Below are 18,793 nucleotides of genomic sequence, written 5' to 3'. Positions count from 1 at the left end.
TTATAAACTGACAAGCTTCCACCGCGCATTATCTTTTGCATTTTGCATCCCTAATATATGTCTTAATTTCTAATTAACACCCTATTCTCTAATAAGGACATGAAAGGAATTTTGTAATTTTTATTTAAAAAGTGATTTATTAACCATTGAAACTAGGAGACTAGATAGCAACCAACATACAAGACAACTCTGTGATTAGAATAAGCACTCAGTTTTTGTTTACATTGATAATGTACGGAAGAAAGGATATGGGAGTGTAATAAAGAGGAAACTATATTCTCCCAAACATATTGAATGAGAAATTCTGGTACATTCTGCTAGCAGCTATAGCTGCAGCTTTATTTGGCTTTCTAATATTGCCCTGCAGCCTGCTGCTGTAAAAAATGAACGCATAGTTCAGTTGTCCCTCTTTATATTCTGGCCTTTTCTTTTGGACTCTATTTTAGGTTAATTTGTTTAATCTTCAGACATCAATGATACCAGTTCTGGAAGGAAATGTGTATTTTTGAAGTTTAACAATTCCATTCTTATGTGTATAAAATGAGTGTAGATACATGTATACCTCCAGAAAACTTGACATACATTTATTATGTTCTAGTCACCAGTAGCCACATGCTTATAACAGGTAGTATGAATATAGTTACATAAATCACAGAATTGATGACGACAACTGAGAATAGAGCTGCATGTTGCCGGAAGTCTGGCTTGCTTGATCCACTCCTCACAAGTATTTCTCACAGTTTGGCTTGCTCTAGTATTTGTTCCTGTACAGAGTATGATGAATTGAGATAATGGGACCAAGTATAGACCAAAATGTAAGAATGAGAACAAGTAAAAAGAGAGTCAAAACTACTAGAATTTGCTGCCATGAGGGTCCTCAGAAGCAGCAAATTGTAAGTCTACAATTAATACATACTAACAAATTAATCATGGTAATAACTAAAAAAAACTTTTAGCAACTATTTATCAGCAAAAATCTTAACTTAGCCAAATCCTAGTTTAAGCAAGGCTAGTGAATAAAGAAAACTCCAAATCTAGGTAGGACACCACCCGGATCAAAAGCTAAGGTCACTTTATCCTACATAGAAAAAATTAACCAACAATCAACAGAAAATGTCAAAAAATGTTGGGTGTGTTTGGTACGAAGGACGGAAAATGTTTTCCAATTTTCCCATGTTTGGTTGGTTTAAATATTTTGGAAAATATTTTTCTTATGAACTCATTTTCCTCTTATTGGAGGGAAATGTTTTCCTTAGGAAAATATTTTCCAAAACTCCTTCTCAACCTTCACCAACCCACCCCACACCCACCTAACCCCATCCCATGCCTACCCACCCCACCCCCTCTCTCATAAAAGACTTTTGTTTTTTCAAATTTCAGTTTTTTTTTAGATGCCCTTTAAAAAGATTTTTTCCCGCATCAAATTTCTGTTTTTTCGTTTTTCTGCACCACCCACCCCAACCCCCTCACAATTTTTTTTTTTTTACTTTTTTTTTTGTAATTTTAAATTTATGTTTTTTAGTTTTTCTGCACCCCCACCCCGTACAAAAAAAAGCTTTTTTTTTACCCTTTTTTTTTTTGTAATTTCAAATTTCTGTTTTTTCGTTTTTCTGCACCCCGCCCCTACCCCCTCCACCGAAAAAAAATATTTTTTTTATATATTTTCAATTTTAGTTTCTTCATCTTTCGGTTTACATGTTCGAAATTTTACAAGTTACAAAGTTATGAGTTTGGAGGTTTATGTGTTTGGAAGTTTACGCGTACCAAACACCGAAAAATGAATAAAATTACTACTTGTTTTCCAAGAAAATATTTTCTAGGTTATACCAAACACACCCGTTATGTTAACTCACCTCTGTGACAAAGAAGGCATGGAATCCATATGGAACTCTTTTGGGTAATTCAACAACTGCCACAGGTTCGGCTGACATTGTTTTAGCATCAATTACGTTCACTGATGACTTTCTGCATAATGAACCAGATAATGGAATTGGTCAGAGAATATCTCAAGTTTCTGGCACAAAATAATGAACTTTAAAGTCACAATTGCTCCCCTGAAAGGGAAGGCATTACATTGGTCATTCACCTATTTAGGACTGAGATTTTCTTCAATGGAGAATTCTCCTCTCTGAGTATTTGTATCTTAAGGAAATTACGAGAATAACAGAGAACCATTTTAGGCTTATGCTAATCTTATATTATGTCCGAGTAGGAATGCAGAGAACCCATAATTGCTTTATAGACAACTTGCCAGTTTTGCAATAAAGTGGACCCAAATAGAGAGGAATATACAGAAGACTAGTTCGACATTGCCGTGTGTTTGACTGATTGAACGGGACTTTCTTTTATTTTGATAGGATTTGTGAAAATTTTGGAAAACTTTCAGCAGGAGGTTGCCTAACACGGCATCTTAAAGATTTCCAGGACATGCCACAATCTTTAAATCATAATTGTGAGGCAAGTTGCATTATTGTGCTCTTTTACTTAATACTTGGCTTGAAGCAGAAAACTTTGAGATGAAATCTACATTTCCTTTCCCACTTTATTCTTGATTTAAAACAGTAAATTCAACCTAGAGACACTCAAAATCTCTATCTTTTGGTCTCCCATAGAAAAGGTCCAAGTTATAATAGTTGTGTATTTTGTTTATGCAACGAAAGAGAGAGGTAGATGAGGTACCCAGTGTTCTCATCATGTACGAACAATATCAAGTACCCATCATCCTCTTCACATTCTGTCCCAGGCTGACGGGGAACAAATATTGCCTCTGAGCCAAATCTTCCAGGTCCAAGGTCGAAGATTCCAAGAACGTTACCACCGACTTCGAGCTTTGTTTTTCCAGTCTCTGGTTCCGCATGCAAATCAAATTTGACAATTCCTGTGATCTTGGCCATGTGGTTTAAAATGGTTCCATATACATAGCGTTGCTTCCTAAAGTTTGCAAAAGTTACTATCATTATGACGGCATAAGGAAGATTATCTAATCAAACCTCTAGGCAGACATGATAAGAAATGAAAATGAGATGATCAAATCACTAAAATTAAGGCAAGCATTCTCTCAACACTATGAAAAAAAGATGAAGCAAGAAAGATCGCCAGCAGTTGAAGGTGTTCCTATGCAGCACTTTAACATCCATTAACCCACATCCTGGATATTTTATGTAGTGTAGGAATTTCAGAATTAAACTGAAAATGTTTTAACAGCTGACCTTCCAGTGTAGTTCTCGTTGACCCGTGGAAAATCAACAGCAGACTCTGACAGTTTCTTCTGTGATGCTAGACCGGTCTTTATATTGAATCTCATCTCATACCTGACAATTACGACTAAAATCAAGAACATTCAAAGATATTAAAGTTAATTAAGATCATGAGGTTACAGTTTCCCTACAGCTCATTTGTGAAACCGTCACGCTGTTGTTCTTTTTCAGTTCCATTAATCACATCTAGATCTGGATTCTGCAGACGGCAAGTGATCAAGACCACATCATCTCCCTCCTCCCAAGCATTGGCTGGTAAAGCAATCAAACAAAACTCAGTTTAGATCGGTTCGTAAGACTTTGGCATTTATATCTTGTGACTTGTTGAAGTTTATGAATGGTGCTAATAACATTTTTGTGTTTTTGCAGTCTATAACAGAAGTTACATAAAGCCAGGCAGTCATTATGTCTGATGAGACGATCTGAGAAGTGCAAACCATCTACATTGAGTACAAATTGTATCCATCTCTTCAAAGCTGTATAGAAGTATATCAGGAAGCGGGTTTAATGAACTCCGCAGGTTGGTGGCTATGTTCTCGGTTGCTTTTTAGAAATCTGTTTTCTGGTTATTCAGAGCCAGCAATTGGCTGTCGAATTTCATCCCACAACTAGAAGAAGATCGTTTCGGGGTCACTGTGGTGTGGCTGAATGTAGAGCAGTCCGCCCTTACAGCCTTAAATCAGTAAATTATTTAGAACTTCGAAAGATGGTCAAGGTAACTTGCTTCAAAGCCACTGCACTAGATGGGCATGTAGTAGTCAGCCCAGAATGCTTTTCTTTACTAAAATACTATTTCGGATGAATGGGGAATTACGTCAATTTGTGCAGCGTAGACCCAGCATGAGGCGTTTTAAGGTATCCACCTACGTCGCTATGGAAAGATGTCCAAGGTCAAACATCAAGACTAGAGACACTACAATCTTGGTGAATCACCTTCTATCTTTCTTTCAGTTTGGTACTTTAGCAAAGGGGAAATTTCTATTAAGGTACTCAAATTCCATTTCCACCAAAGGAATTAATTAAAAACCTACTCGAGCGACTTCTCTCAGGAGAACAGTTGTATGCAGATTAATCCGTTCCTTTATAAGTTTCACTTATACCGTAAGTTGCTTATGGGTTAATTCTCAGTTTTCTTCTTATCCCAAGTCCCAGCAGGCCAGCATAGTATCAGTGAAAGGCTATCTCACAGAAATTAATTGTGGCCACATGCCAGTTTGAGTGAAGTGAAGTGAGCAAGCACAATAAGATTTGCAAGAAGCTATTGCCAAGAAAAATAAGAGAAGTTGTAATGTCTATATTATGCACTCGTAACAGGCCAGTAGCACATACCAAGCCATGATTTCAATCAAAGGCTTACTTCTTAGGCATAGCCAAAAGATGCATTTCCATTTTTTTTTATTTTTTTTGGCTTTCTCACTCAAATCTTAATGAAGTTAATTTCGGACTAGATTTATCATCATTAAGAGTTACGAATATCCTGCAGATATTATCTAACCATCCAACAACTGTGGAAAACATGCGGATTTTGGCTGAAAGAGCAAAGCACAAAGTGAAAAACTTCATTGGAAATAAACCTGCTCTACATGATAAAAAAAATTCTGTAACCAGTTTAGTGGAGATATTCCATAATAGGGATTATCAATTGAAGTGAAACTTGCTCCTTACAAAAGTCAATTGAACTGAACAATTATATAAATTTAAATCCTGGCTAGAGTCTGTTCAGTTTTCCAATCAAGGGGAACTCAAGGGACATGAACTTCCAATATTTCAGATATAAAAACCGGAAAAAAAAAATTGAGATTTCAAAATTTCATACCATTGTGGAATATGAAGCAGTTAGGAAGCTCGAACCACTTGATTAGGGATTCATTCTTTGCATAGCGTGGAAGAATTCCAAAGCGAGCCTTCTTTGTGGGGTCAAAGCTGTATGCCAGCTTTTTATTTTTCACCATTTCCTAAAAATACATAACTCATTAATCAGCTGAACTCCCTTTCATAATTAATTTTGACTAAGAACGTACAAGGAAAATTTCAAGTGGTATCAGGAGAGTAAAGCTACTCTCCATAATATAAATTAATAGAAAGAAGCTGTAAAGGTGGCAAACCTTTGGTTTGAAGTACAACGGAAGATCCATCATAATTGAATAATTTTCAGTAATAGCAAAATCATGCATCATAACAGATGCTGGTATAGTTATTGGAACAGGATCTTGCATGACACCATCCTTGGATATGACTCTATATGTAGCGTAAGGTGGTGTCTGCGAGTATCCAAAGGTAAACATTTCCCCTGTATGCAAATATTTCCAAGTCAAACTGTATTTCCTATCCAAAAGAATTCCAAAATAATATAGGAATAAATAAATCATCAAGCTTTATTTTACATTCATATTTGGTTTCTCGTACGCTTGAACAAAATGCAGCTGACACAGTAATAGCATCAAATGGAGGAAGCCAGCATATGAAATGGAAGGGATACAGGGGAATGATGAGTGATACCCACAGTTGATCGTTTTTCTGTTTCTTAAAAGTTTAGCATAGCATTCTCTATGATTAAAGGATTGGAAGCAACAATAATGTCCTATTTATTTTGCATAATTTGTAGGCAGTTCTCTTACCAGTTACAGGGTCAACCTTCGGGTGAGCAGTAAAGGAATGTTGCAACCTTTTATCATAATCCAGCATGCCAAGAGTTTGAAGGTCTCCATCCTCCAGAACTTTAACAACATCTGTGAACGGAATTTTCATTTTGCCAATATGAAGAAGGAAAACAATCAAAAATAACAAATAACAATTTTAAGTTGCCAATAAAAAACAATCAAATCATTGTTTGGCAGTTTGAATACATATAAAATAATTTCTGAGACTTACAAGGTTACAATATAAATGGAAAAAAGTGATTAACTATAAGATGTCAAAGAACCATTAACAACATATTCAGGCTAGCAAGCAATTAGAATATAGATAGCTTAAATTTCTCAGTTAATAGATCAAATGGAGAAGAGACTTACATGGTTTATCACCCTCATGAAGAGCCAAAAGCTTCCCGTGGTGATATATCATAGCTGTATTAGCTGAAAGAAGGTGAAAAAAGCTCATTTCCTCTTCCTAAGTCTCAGACAGGCATACAAGAAAATACACATCTATGCATATCATTCTTCAAGAGATTCAGTTCCTTCATAACAAAAATGTTGTTGCAAAGCTAACCAGCAAGATAACAACATCATACAACCTCAAACTTCGCTGACCTACCTGTGCCATTTCCATAAGAAGTGTCCAAAACTTTCAGCTTTTCCCTGAGCATGTAAATGTATACTGAGAACAACCCGAACAGTCCTTTAAGATCTCCAATCTGCAAATGGAGTTGTAAAGACTAACTAATATACAAAGAAATGGCGGCTTGACAGAGTATCAAGTCGAGGACAATAAAGTTCATTATTTAACATTGAATAAGAATGCATCTAACATCAGAAAGTAGCTAGCTATGAGGTGAATCCAGGTAAGTGATTGGATATTCAGAACCATTCTGTATGGTTTTTTTTACTCATAACAGGTTAAATTAAGAACAAGCAGACCAAGAACTATGAGTAGGTCATTTCAGTGGAAAATCATTTTAATTGCAAAATTACCATAGTACTAATATGAAGACAAAAATGCCGAAAGTTGTCTCTTTCCAATCATTCCATCTGCTAAAGCTGAGTATACAAATAATGATCCTTTTATCTGGGAGAGCAGTCTCAATAATCATCAAATTTCAACCAGCTTCTCTTCCCCCGATATATCTACTTTGCTTTCTGATTGTCTAACAGGAACTTTATTTTTGTAAAAATTGCTTTCAAAACTTGTAGAGTAATAAAGCACAACAATAATTGATACTCACCAACATAAAAATTTTGGTAGTGTCACTGTTCAGCACACCAAGGAAAGTTTCCAACATTTAATTTTGGCAATTTTAATTTTTCTAGTTTTGTTGCTCATATTGAAAAGATTACCAAAGTCTTTACATTCTCCGTCAATCGAGTCCCAAAAGAAGTAAAATTTCTTCATTATTCCTTCACAACATTGTTTACATGCTTGAACTGTTACATTCTCATCCAGTATTCTATATCTTCCTTTTCTTCCCTTTCCCTACTTTTGGTAATAGTCCTTATTCGATAAGATGAGGATAACAGAGTATGTCATACAACAACAGAATGTCACATGTTGATTTTCCAAATACTTAGTGAAAACTTTATGCTAGTTTTCTAGATAAAGGATCCTTAATCATGCGAGAGCAGCTAAATGGTTTCATTAAAAAAAAAAAACAGAAAGAAGATTACATTAAGTTCAATAAACTTCAAATGTATATTGTTTGAAGTTACACAGAATAAAAGATTAACAAGACAAGGAAATTTGAGAGTAAGAACTTCAAAACAAATGTACACCTTCATAAACTTAGCTCCTCCAAAGAACTCTTCTTGCTTTAGACGAGATGTCCTCACAAAACGTGAGACGTATGTTGCTTTTCCATCCTTAATGTGCAAGCCATGAATCATGCTGAAGGAAAAATAAAGTTAATCAAGGTAATAGTTTTCTTCGATGTCATACAATAACAAGGATATTTTCTTTCACATTCAACATGTCTCCTCCACATATCAAAAGCAGCATGAAACATAGAAATATAGATACACCAAACATATTTTGTTGTCACTGGAAAAGGGCAAACAAGCAACTTGAACTAATAAAGCATGACTAATGCTGCATCATAAGACGATTCACGAAATAAATGTTTTCACGGTATGCTGTCTCTTAATTAGACGAGAGAGTAGATAGACAAGATAATGAACAAAGCTGGCCCTGATATTAAGAAATGAACCAATCATCAATCATTTTTATTCGGAATCCCTAGCAACAAGCATCTCCCTCTGTATACCATACCTGACTCTTGTTAAAATGACACAGTATTATTGAGCCAAATTTTTTGAAGAGCAATACACAAGGTCGACAAACCATATGAAGTTATCAGTTAAGAAAAGAGTAAAACAACATGAATGAGTTCTTCAAACATTAAAAGATTATCAAGTGTGAATTCCTTGCCTCATTAAATAATACCAGGTAGCAGATTAATCACATGAAATGCAATAATCTAATCCAGTTTCAGACAAAATTAAGACATTGATCTTGCTCAAAACGAGTGAAAGAGTAGAATACTAGTGGCACTTCTTTTCCAAAATGATTTGTGACAATTTACTATGTACGCTAAAGTGAAAAGTCAAGACTGCAAAAGATGTACCCATCACCGTCAAACCTGCACAGAGAAAAGGCAAGGATGAGTCTCAGAACTAGCAATTTTTCTACTGAATCTCTTTACAAGCAAAGAGCGCAGAAGAATATAATATATATGTCAATGAACAAGAACGACAAATTCTTTTATTATGTAACCTCAAAGATTGTATTTGTTTTGGAATAGGAAAGGGGAAGAAGAGAAGGAACAAAAAGACAGTGATGGAAATAGGTTATGAAGCAAAGAAAATACCAATGATATCCAGCAACTGGAGCAAATTTTGGATTTGGACCAACCCTGACAAACTCACCATTTAGGCACTCCTATCATGCAAAGTTCATCATGGATTATTAGATTTCTGTGAAGACGACTAGATTAAGCCATCATAAAAGGAAGATCTTAAGAACTAAAGTTGTTTCAGATATGTTCTCCTTTATACTAGAGATTAAGGAAACAATAATCTGTTCACCCCAATCGGTTTTCATAATGCAAACCTGAAAGAATTATGGGGACAAATGGAAGTGCAGAAATAACCAAAGGATGAAATATCAACTGATTAGTATTTGTATGAAGTAAAACCCTTTGTTATTCATCTTATTTTTTCACCCTTCAGAGCTGACAATAATCAGTTGATTCATTGCTACAGCTGAAGTTCTTGGCATGTCACATACTCTCATATTTACAATCATGTTAGGTTGCATTCTTGGTCCTTATTATGAACAAATGGGTCATGAATTGGCCTCTCAAAAGCACACTTTGAGAATACAGTTACAAAGCTCAGTTTCAACAAGTTCTTCGAGCAAAGATGCATATTCTGCTACTATGTAGTAACCGAGAGTCTATTACACTCTGCTATAAGTTAACTTCAACAAACTTGTTTTTCTAAATGGTGAAAACATACTTGGTTTATCTTAACGATGATATCCTATTATATATTCTAAGAACGTCAAAGGGCTAAATATAATCCCTCTACTTTCGAAAATAGTCTAAAAATACTCCTCGTTATACTATTGGATTATCTATACCCTACAGTCATACTTTGAGTTCAAATATACCCCTCATTTAAATGGAGAGACACGTGTCATCGTCATGTTAGTCAATTCTAAATATCTCTTAATTAATTAAAAAGATTCATTACTCATACACGAAAAATAATTTTTTTTTGTAAAAACTAAAAAAACTGAAATTATTTTTACTAAAAACTGAAAAAAAAAAAAAAAAAAAAGGAAATTATTTTTTTTCAGTTTTTACAAAAAAGCTGCCTTAGAAAAAACTGAAAAATATTTTTTAACACAATATTTTTGTAAAAACTATTAAAAAAAGCTGAAAATCAATTTTCTAAAGCAATTTTTTTTGTAAAAACTGAAAAAAACTGAAATATTTTTTACTAAAAACTGATTTTTCTTCCAGTTTTTACAAAAAAAAACTGCTTTAAAAAAAGCTGAAAAATATTTTCTAAAACAATATTTTTGTAAAAACTGAAAAAAAAAAACTAAAAAGCAATTTTTTAAAGCAATGTTTTTGTAAAAACTGAAAAAACAAATATATTTTTTTCAGTTTTTAGTAAAAAAATATTTCAGCTTTTTCCAATTTTTACAAAAAAAATACTTTAGAAAATTGATTTTCAGCTTTTTGTTTTTCAGTTTTTACAAAAATATTTTTCAGTTTTTTCTAAGGCAGTTTTTTTGTAATTTTTTTCAGTTTTTACAAAAAAAAATAATATTTTTCGTGTATGAGTAATGAGTCTTTTTAATTAATTAAGTGATATTTAGAATTGACCAACAGGACGATGACACGTGTCCCTCCGTCTAAATGAGGGGTATGAACCAAAGTATGACTGCAAAGGTATAGATAACCCAATAATATAATGAGGTATATTCTTAGACCATTTTCGAAAGTAGAGAGGTATATTTGACCCTTTGCCGTTTTAAGAATCTTAAATTTCCATTACAGTGGGATGCCACTTAAATCTTCACTAATAACATAGTCACATATTATAGAATATTGTTCCACGATTTCACTAGCTAAAAGTGTTAAGTAATCACCTCCTAGAAAGATGGAACTCTAAATTAAAGCAGTTCCCTCTTTATCATAAACTTCACGACAACAAATTTTTATAATCTCTTCCTTCCAATTTTTGAAGGGAAGCCTCGAAGCAACGGTCAAGTACCTATAAGTCACGGGTTTGAGCTGTGGAATCAGCCATTGATCCTTGCATCAGAGTAAGCTGCTTACATCACACCTCTTAGGATACGTCCATTCTCCGACCCTTTGTGAATGCGGGAATACTTTGTGCATCGGGCTGCCCTTTACTTCCTTCCAATTTTTGGATTTTCTATATTTACCTATTTTCTATGAGCAGCTCACAGTTACAACTACTAATAACTTTTATTAGGAATTTATCATTTTGAAATCCCTCAACAAGACCATTGATCTTTCCCTGCCATCTATTGTTTTATGAATAAATTTTCATTAGTTCAATAAGATAAGCATTTCAGCTACTTTGTTTCACAGTTCCCGTTGTCACAGATACCCGATCAAATAAATTACAGTAGTAATTTCAAACTATTTAGTATTTACTAGTCCTAATTTATACGGCACACTTTTCTTTTTAGTCTGTATCAGAAAGAATGTCACATTTTTATATTTAGAAATAATTTAATTTCTATGTTACTCTCAATGAGATGATTTAAATAGTCACACAAATGTATATAGCCTATTTTAGACCACAAACTTTCTTAAATTTTATGCCCAATCAAACAGAATTTTTCTGACTTTAAACTGCATACGTAACAATTTTATACCAGATTTAATTCCGAAAATTGCTTAAAGTAGTTTGCAAAGTACGTAACAGTGTAACTAAACAGAAGGAGGTGGAATATGGAAAAGTGTCTCGTGGAATAAGTGAACTGACCGGAAGATGGCCTTTAACAGGGAGGTTCTTAAAAGGAGGAGTTTCATCATCAGTGGGTGCATAATTTCCTTGAAGAAAGGGAAGTGGCTTACTGGAGTCGTGCATCAGCTTCGCCATCACCCGTTCTAACAAATCTATGGCTTTAGCAGTTAGTCCATTTTGGGGCTTTGGGTCAACCACCACTACTCCTCCCTCTATTCTCGTCACTCCATTAATCTCTTCTTTCCTCCCCATTTTACCTCTGTCTCTCTCTTACACTGAAATCTCTGTGCTTATTGATATATGCGTAATTGCATGCTATGCGTCTCTTAGTATTAAATAATTCATCTACTATTTTGATGAATATACATATTTGCGTTTGGTCTTGATACCGTTAAGCTGGTGGAGATGCTGCTGCCACGTGTCGCTAATTTCTTCGAATTTGCGAGGCAGAGCTTCGCTGGAGTAACTGTCAATTTGTCACCCTTATTTCCAGCTCTTCTTTTCTATTTTTTCGTTTCCTAAGATAACATTTTTTTTTTTTTTGGCAAGAGGGAACCCGCAGTCGTTATAATCTGTGCCTTTCGGGTGAGTACTTTGTGTGCACCGAGTAAATCTCTCTTGTGTAATAGCTTACAAATCACACAGAATATAAATCGCACTAGACAAGCCCTGTGCGACAAGCTCAACCAAAAAAGTATTGAAGGTAATTCGATTATAGGTCATCCATCCATATGAATGATACCACCCTCAAAACCAACTATGAAACCCGAGGGTTCCTAAGATAACATTTGTAAAATGGTTTTGGGGATAAAAACAAAAAGAGGGAACATTTCCTTTAATTTTGGAATTCAGGTGCGTTTTCAGAGGGAGAAAAAAGAAATTTCCAGAAAGTATTTTAATTTTGGAGATTATTTTTAAATCTCAATGAGTGAGCGTGACTGCCCATTGGATAAAAAAATATGTGACATATGGTAAAAATTGGATATTTATATGTCGTTCTTTTTCCTCTTGGCATGGAAAATACTTTTCGGCAAAAAAAAAATGATTCATCATGAAAAATCTTTTTAGAAAAGTATTTTGTGCCATAATAAACACACTTCATAAATGTTTTTCTTACTTTATGTCAACAACAATAAAGCCAGTATATTTTTACGGGTAAAATTTTTTTCTTACTTTATTTATCTCAAATGGAACGTCCCGTCAAATTTTATATATCCATGACTAATAGCCTGTTTGGCAAAGCTGGAGAAATAAGCTTATTTGGAAAAGTATTTTTTTCAAAAGTATTTTTGAAAAAAGTACTTTTGGAGAGAAGCAGTTTGTGTTTGGCTAATCACTCTGAAAAGTACTTTTGAGCAATAATTTGTGTTTGGCCAAGCTTTTCAGAAAGTGCTTTTAAGTATCAAATTACGAATAATGACATGAATAGATTTACTTAATAGTTAATATAATAAATAAATAAATAATCTTAAAAATTTATTATTACATGTAATAATTAAATCTTTTCATTTTATTTAAGTAAAATATGAAAATAAAATTTAAAAGTACTTAATTCTTTTAATATAAGTTAAATATATTAAAAATTATTCAACAAATATAAAAGCATTCACCCCTAAAGTCACTATACATTATAAAGTTATTCTAAAAATAATAAAAAATATTTATACATTAATATCCTAAGTATTAGGTTTAACGGTTATTTTGGTATATACTATATTTTGTTAAGGGTATTTTTGGTAAGAAGAAAGTCAAAACTGGGTCTGCTTCTGCTTTTGGGAAGAAGCTACTTTTTTCTGCTTCTCAGAAACTGCTTTTGCTTCTTCCCGAAAGTATTTTTTTCCCCAAAAAAGTTTGGCCAAATACTTTAAGTTAGGAAAAAAAATACTTTTGAGGAAAAAAAAACACTTTTGACCTTTTGAGAAGGTTGGCCAAACATGCTATAAATCATGCTTTATATATGTTGTGTTTTATATATCAAGGATTTTGTTAAATAGAGTACAAAAATAAGCAGTACTATTTTCAAAGGTCAAGGATTATTTGCTGCCACATACTCGTTTTCGTGACCTATCTGTTTTGCTTAGATATAGGTAAAAGTTTTTAAGAAAAATGACATAAACTTGTCATAATTAATCTGGGCCGTAAACCAGATGCAATGTCCACATTTATAGAGAAGAAAGAACAAGACTACGAAGTAATGCCTGCTCGTCTTCTTGACTTTTCATAGCTTTCTGGTGGTTTCATTTTCACCTTTTTGGACAATGTAAAAGAAAAAGGCTTTTGTGGAGCTTTCCTCTTCCATTTAACTATCTAACTTATTTTCGTAAAATCATAAGTACAAGAAGAAAAAGTCACTTGATTGAAAAGGAAAGAGGTCGGCCAGTCTTGTAGACTGATTGGCCAAAGTTTTTTTGGTCAAAATTATTTTTTTCCACAAAGTTAAGATGTTTGGTGAAACTTTTAAAAGAAAAAACGTACTTTTGAATAGAGGCGGAAGCAGTTTTTGAGAAGTAGAAAAAATTAGCTCTTTTCAAAAGTATTTTTGAGAAAAATACACTTACAAATATTTTTTAAAAGTTTGGTCAAATTCTAATTACTGCTAAAAAGTACTTTTTATAAATTAATTACTCAAACACAAATTGCTTCTCACTAGAAGTATTTTTTAAAATCACTTTGAGAAAATTACTTTTTAAAATAAATTAATCTTAGAAATTTGGCCAAACATGCTATTGGTCTGTTACCATAAAAATAATATAGTGCTCAATTCAGACCTCATTTGCTTTTTTTTAAGGTTAAGACGTGTGAATCTGAATACATATTTGAATATCAAGATTTAGACCTCATGTGTATATATTAAAATTAAGATATCTGAATTTGAATATACATTTGAATATTAAGATATTTTTTAAGATCTGAATATTAAATGATTAACACTGTTTATTTTTTAAACATCTGAATATATAGAATTTATCTTTATTTAAAAATTAATAAACTTAAATTCAAATAAAATACTAATTTATCCAATATTCTGAGTAGTAACTACTGGTGATTGGTAGCGATAACGATTATGGTTGAGGATGGTGGTGGTAGGTGGTGATAGTTAATAATGGTGGGTGGTGGTGGTGTTGGGCGATGATAGTTAATAATGGTGGGTGATGGTGGTGGTAGTTGTGATTGAGAAAAGTGATGGTGGGTGGTAGTAGTTTATAATGGTGGGTGGTAGTAGTTTATAATGGTGGGCGGTACCGGTTATGGTTATTAATGGTGATGGGGTGGTTGGTGGTGGTAGTTGATGTGGGTGAGTGTATGGTTATGGTTGAGGATGTGATGGTAGGCTAGAAACCAGTGTTTTAGTCGTAGTTTGCACTCCAATTACTATATTTTACTTGTGTTCGAGCTTAAATGTTAGTGTATTGCACTTATTATGTGTTTTATGCCTAGCAGGAAGTGATTCCAAGTTAAAAAGATAATCTGGAGCTAAATCGAACAAGTTGGAGCTTTGAAGTATGAGTAAAAGCCCAGAGAATTAAACCGGGATCGCGTTCGGGGGTCGAGGACTAAGTCTGGATGTCAAAAATCGAAGAAGCAATTTCACTCTGTAAAAAATGCACATCCACGCCGCATGGGACGGCACGACAGTGCTTTGTGTTGTTGTCTGTTAGAAACGGCTCTCTAAACTTCCCCACTAGCGCCCCGCATGGGGCGGCGCATGGCACGACGCCTGTGTACAAAATTCTCAAAGTATTTTCTGTTTCGGCTTGAAAAGGGTAGTTTCGTCCGGGTCCGTTCCTACATAGTATAAATATATCAAAAAGACGTTTTTGAAGGGACTTTTGACCTTGGAAGTTTTGGAAGAGCATTGGAGGCTACAATATACAAGATTTCATCATCTTTTCATCAATTCAATATGGGAGTTTGGATTCTAACGTTAGATTGATGCTTTCTTACTCTTTAATTATATCTGTGATGACTTACTCCATGATTATTGAGTAGTTTCTCTTACGATTTGACGGATGTAGTATTTTGATAAATATTTGTGGATTTTAACTCTAGTTCTTTGCTTGAATTCGTTTATGGAGCTTTGAATTGTTGCAACTGTATTCACCGGTTTATTTAATCGAAGAGAAATATTTTGGTGATTATCTTTGCATTATTTTATTTGGTTTAACTCATTGATTCTCTTAAATAGTCGAAAGAGCTTGTTGAATTGTTGATTAAATCAAGTTAGAAAAATATTCGAGAGACGTTTTCCTGAAAACTAATCCATTTACGCATGCTTGCATATTTTCACAGTGCTTATATTAGTTCACCTTGAGAGAGGAATATTGACTACACGATTGAACTAATCATTGTGTGAATTCATGATAATCATTAGAACATTAGAAGTGAATTTAAACAGAGTTAGATCCCGATTAGCTATCTTACACCTTTCATGTCGCAACCCTTAATTCTCATATTGTTACAACCCATTAGTTCAACTCTCTTCTCTGTGATTAGGTCTAATTATTAGTAATCTTAATTTAGTAGTTAATTGTAGTAGTAATCACTCGAAATTAAGTGTTGATCATCATGAATTGAAAATAAGCCGGAAATTGCTTGAACATTATTTTAATTTAATCCATGTGGAGGCGATAATTAAACTATACGATATTTGGCTAGCGAGCATCAATTTCGCATTGTGTTTTGCGCTCGTCAAATTTTGGCATCGTTGCCGGGGATTGGCAATTAATAGTGTTCAAAATAGTTTTTGGTGCTAATTCAGGAAATTATTTTATTTTATTCTTCACAGTTGTTCTTTTCTGTATGCAGGCAAAAGGTTAACTCCTCTGGTGTATGACTCGATCTTTATCAAAAGAATTGATTCCATACAATCCAGAGGTGAAAAAGTGTCTGCGACAGTTGAGGAAAGATAAAGTATTCACCAGAAAAATCTTGGGTCAACCTTCAACCCAAGAACACATGGCTAAGAATGGTGATGATGGAGTAGATTTAGTTGCAATAGAGGCAGCACAACAAGAAGTTGCACGAATAGCAGCTGAGGTAGCCCATAGAGTTGCTAATGAGACTATCGAAGATGGTGGGGTTTGAAGATTCAATATAAACCGACCTTTGGTTGAAGACCAGTTTGAAAATATGGTATCCAGGCCTGGTAGAGCATTGGGTGATTATGTCATACCAATCTACAATCAGGGGATGTCCAGTGTCATACCTCCACCCGTAGCAGCGAATAATTTTGAGTTGAAGCAAGGCTTGCTTCAAACCATCTAAAACAAATGTATCTTCAGAGGAAAGGTGAATGAAGATCCTAACACTCACTTGATGGACTTGGAAGAAATCATGAACATATTCCAGTACAATGGATCAAAAAATGCGGTCTACTTAAGGGCATTCTCTTTTTCACTGAAGTATGATGCAAATCACTGGCTTCGTAGCTTACCAACTAGGTCGATCAGGACATAGGAAGATATGACTAAACAATTCCTTGACAAATACTTCTCAACTGCAAAAACAGTAAAATTCAGAAGGGAAATTCACAACTTCTGCTAGAAGGACACTGAAACGAATTTTGAGGCTTGGGAAAGATTCAAGAAGATAGCGAGCAAGTGTCAGCATAATGGGATTGAATTGTGGATGCATCTCCAGGACTTTTGGGATGGACTGACACCTTCCTCATGATGAACTCTGAGTATTGCAGTTGGAGGTCCTTTAATTAAGAAGACTGTTGAGGAGATTGTTGCAATTCTTGACGAGCTCTCTGAAGATGCTAACCAATGGCCTGCTGAGAGTAATGACAGAAGAAAATTTGTTGGGGTTCACCAGGTAGACTCTAACACATCAATGCAAGCCCAACTAGACACCCTGGGCAAGGAGATAAGAAAGCTAACATTGACCAAGCTACAGAGTAAGACGCAAGCAGCATGTGACTTTTATGGAATGGGACACCCTACACATGAGTGCCAAGCTTCAGCTGAAGTAGTAAATGTTGTGGAGAGCTTTGACAGAGGCAACTACCAAAGTGGTAACAATTTTAACTCTATGGAGCAGAGGCACACATGTTTCTCTTGGAGTTCACCAGGTGGTAGTGCAAACACATGGCAGTAAATAACTCCAGATCCCAGGGACATGGAGCTCCAGATTTTCAAAACCAGCAGAGGCAGCAATATCATCCTCCCTAGTCTAATCAGTCTAGCATTGAAGATCTGATGAAGGCCTTCACTATTAAGACAGATGAGAGGCTTGAAACCCATGGCGCAGCTATAAAAGAATAAGGGCATAGGCATTCAAAGCTTGGAAAGACAAGTGAGGAAACTAGCTGAACTATTGTCTGAGAGGGTTCCAGGAACTCTCTTTGCTGATACTGAAAGAAATCCAAAAGAGACAATAAATGCAGTGTCTTTGAGGAGTGTGCACGTATTGGAGGATCCCAGGGCAAAACAAAAGGATGAGTTGATTGAAAGACAGGTGGAGATTGTGGTGGAGCAGAAAAATGACAACATTCATGAAGGTGCAGGGATGGTAGATGATGGTCCGAAGAAGAAGGGGAAGACTAGAGCTTAGAAGAAGAAGAAAGATGAGAATGCAAAAAATGAGGAGACTGAAGTAAGTAAATATATGCCTACTCTACCTTTCCCGCATAAGCAGAGAAGAGAGAAGCTGGACAAACAATTCGGGTTGCTTTCTAGAAGTGCTCAAGCAGGTTCATGTGAATCATTCACAGAGATGCTTTCATAGATGCCAGCTTATGCTAAATTTTTTAAGTTGATATTGTCCAAAAAGCGGAAAGTGGAAGAGACATCGGTTGTCAAGCTCACAGAGCATTTTGGTGCCATTCTGCAAAACAAGCTCCCTCCAAAGTGTGGAGATCCAGGGAGTTTTACTATACCTTGCTCTTTAGGAAGTACTAAGTTTGAAAAATCTTTGTGTGATTCAGGTGCTTCTATTAATGTTATGTCTTTGTTTATTTTCAGAAAAGTAGAGGGAGAAATTGGAGAAATCAGGTCGATACCTGTGTCCTTGCAGCTGGCGGTTCAGACCACAATCATACCTGAAGGAATAGTAGAAGATGTGCTAGTTCGGGTGGACAAATTTGTGTTCCATGTGGACTTCATTGTGGTGAACATGGAGGAGAATAGGGAGGTCCCTCTGATTTTAGGAAGACCCTTCTTAGCTACTGGCAGAGCAATTTTGAACATTCAGGACATGCAGCTTATGCTCAGAGTGGGAGAAGAAAGGGCGATCTTCAAGATGGAAGGAGTAAGGGAGGCTCTAAAGGAGTAACTAGGAGTGAGTAAAACGGATAAGTGTGGGGTATACCCAAAGAAGGCAGAAAAAAAGCTCTCAGCATGGATGTGTGCACTGGGTCGGGCGTGCAAAGGAGAT

At 34.9% G+C, this 18,793-nt stretch overlaps 1 protein-coding gene across 6 annotated transcripts in view; it reads right to left on the bottom strand.

Annotated features, from left to right (window-relative positions):
- Positions 1-498: 498 nt before the first annotated feature.
- LOC104087179 (carotenoid 9,10(9',10')-cleavage dioxygenase 1-like) overlaps positions 499-18,793 on the bottom strand; it is a 29,367-nt gene continuing 11,072 nt past the window's right edge. The window contains exons 1-14 of one of the 6 annotated variants that reach the window (XM_009591585.4): positions 11,435-11,720; positions 8,773-8,843; positions 8,448-8,544; positions 7,682-7,793; positions 6,510-6,609; positions 6,269-6,331; positions 5,876-5,986; positions 5,363-5,547; positions 5,074-5,212; positions 3,389-3,509; positions 3,210-3,311; positions 2,680-2,931; positions 1,854-1,965; positions 499-764 (exon numbers count right to left, since the gene is read on the bottom strand). In XM_009591585.4, coding sequence (XP_009589880.1) covers positions 735-764; positions 1,854-1,965; positions 2,680-2,931; positions 3,210-3,311; positions 3,389-3,509; positions 5,074-5,212; positions 5,363-5,547; positions 5,876-5,986; positions 6,269-6,331; positions 6,510-6,609; positions 7,682-7,793; positions 8,448-8,544; positions 8,773-8,833 — 1,485 coding nt within the window. In that variant the 5' untranslated portion in view covers positions 8,834-8,843; positions 11,435-11,720 and the 3' untranslated portion in view covers positions 499-734. Of the gene's footprint in view, positions 765-1,853; positions 1,966-2,679; positions 2,932-3,209; positions 3,312-3,388; positions 3,510-5,073; positions 5,213-5,362; positions 5,548-5,875; positions 5,987-6,268; positions 6,332-6,509; positions 6,610-7,681; positions 7,794-8,333; positions 8,419-8,447; positions 8,545-8,772; positions 8,844-11,434; positions 11,721-18,793 lie in introns of those variants that run through there. The other 5 variants (NM_001319856.1, XM_009591583.4, XM_009591586.4 and 2 more) reach the window with 5 other exon arrangements.

Source organism: Nicotiana tomentosiformis, chromosome 1 (genome assembly GCF_000390325.3).
Source record: "Nicotiana tomentosiformis chromosome 1, ASM39032v3, whole genome shotgun sequence".
NCBI lineage: Eukaryota > Viridiplantae > Streptophyta > Magnoliopsida > Solanales > Solanaceae > Nicotiana > Nicotiana tomentosiformis.
This window is presented reverse-complemented; position numbering and strand designations above follow the sequence as displayed.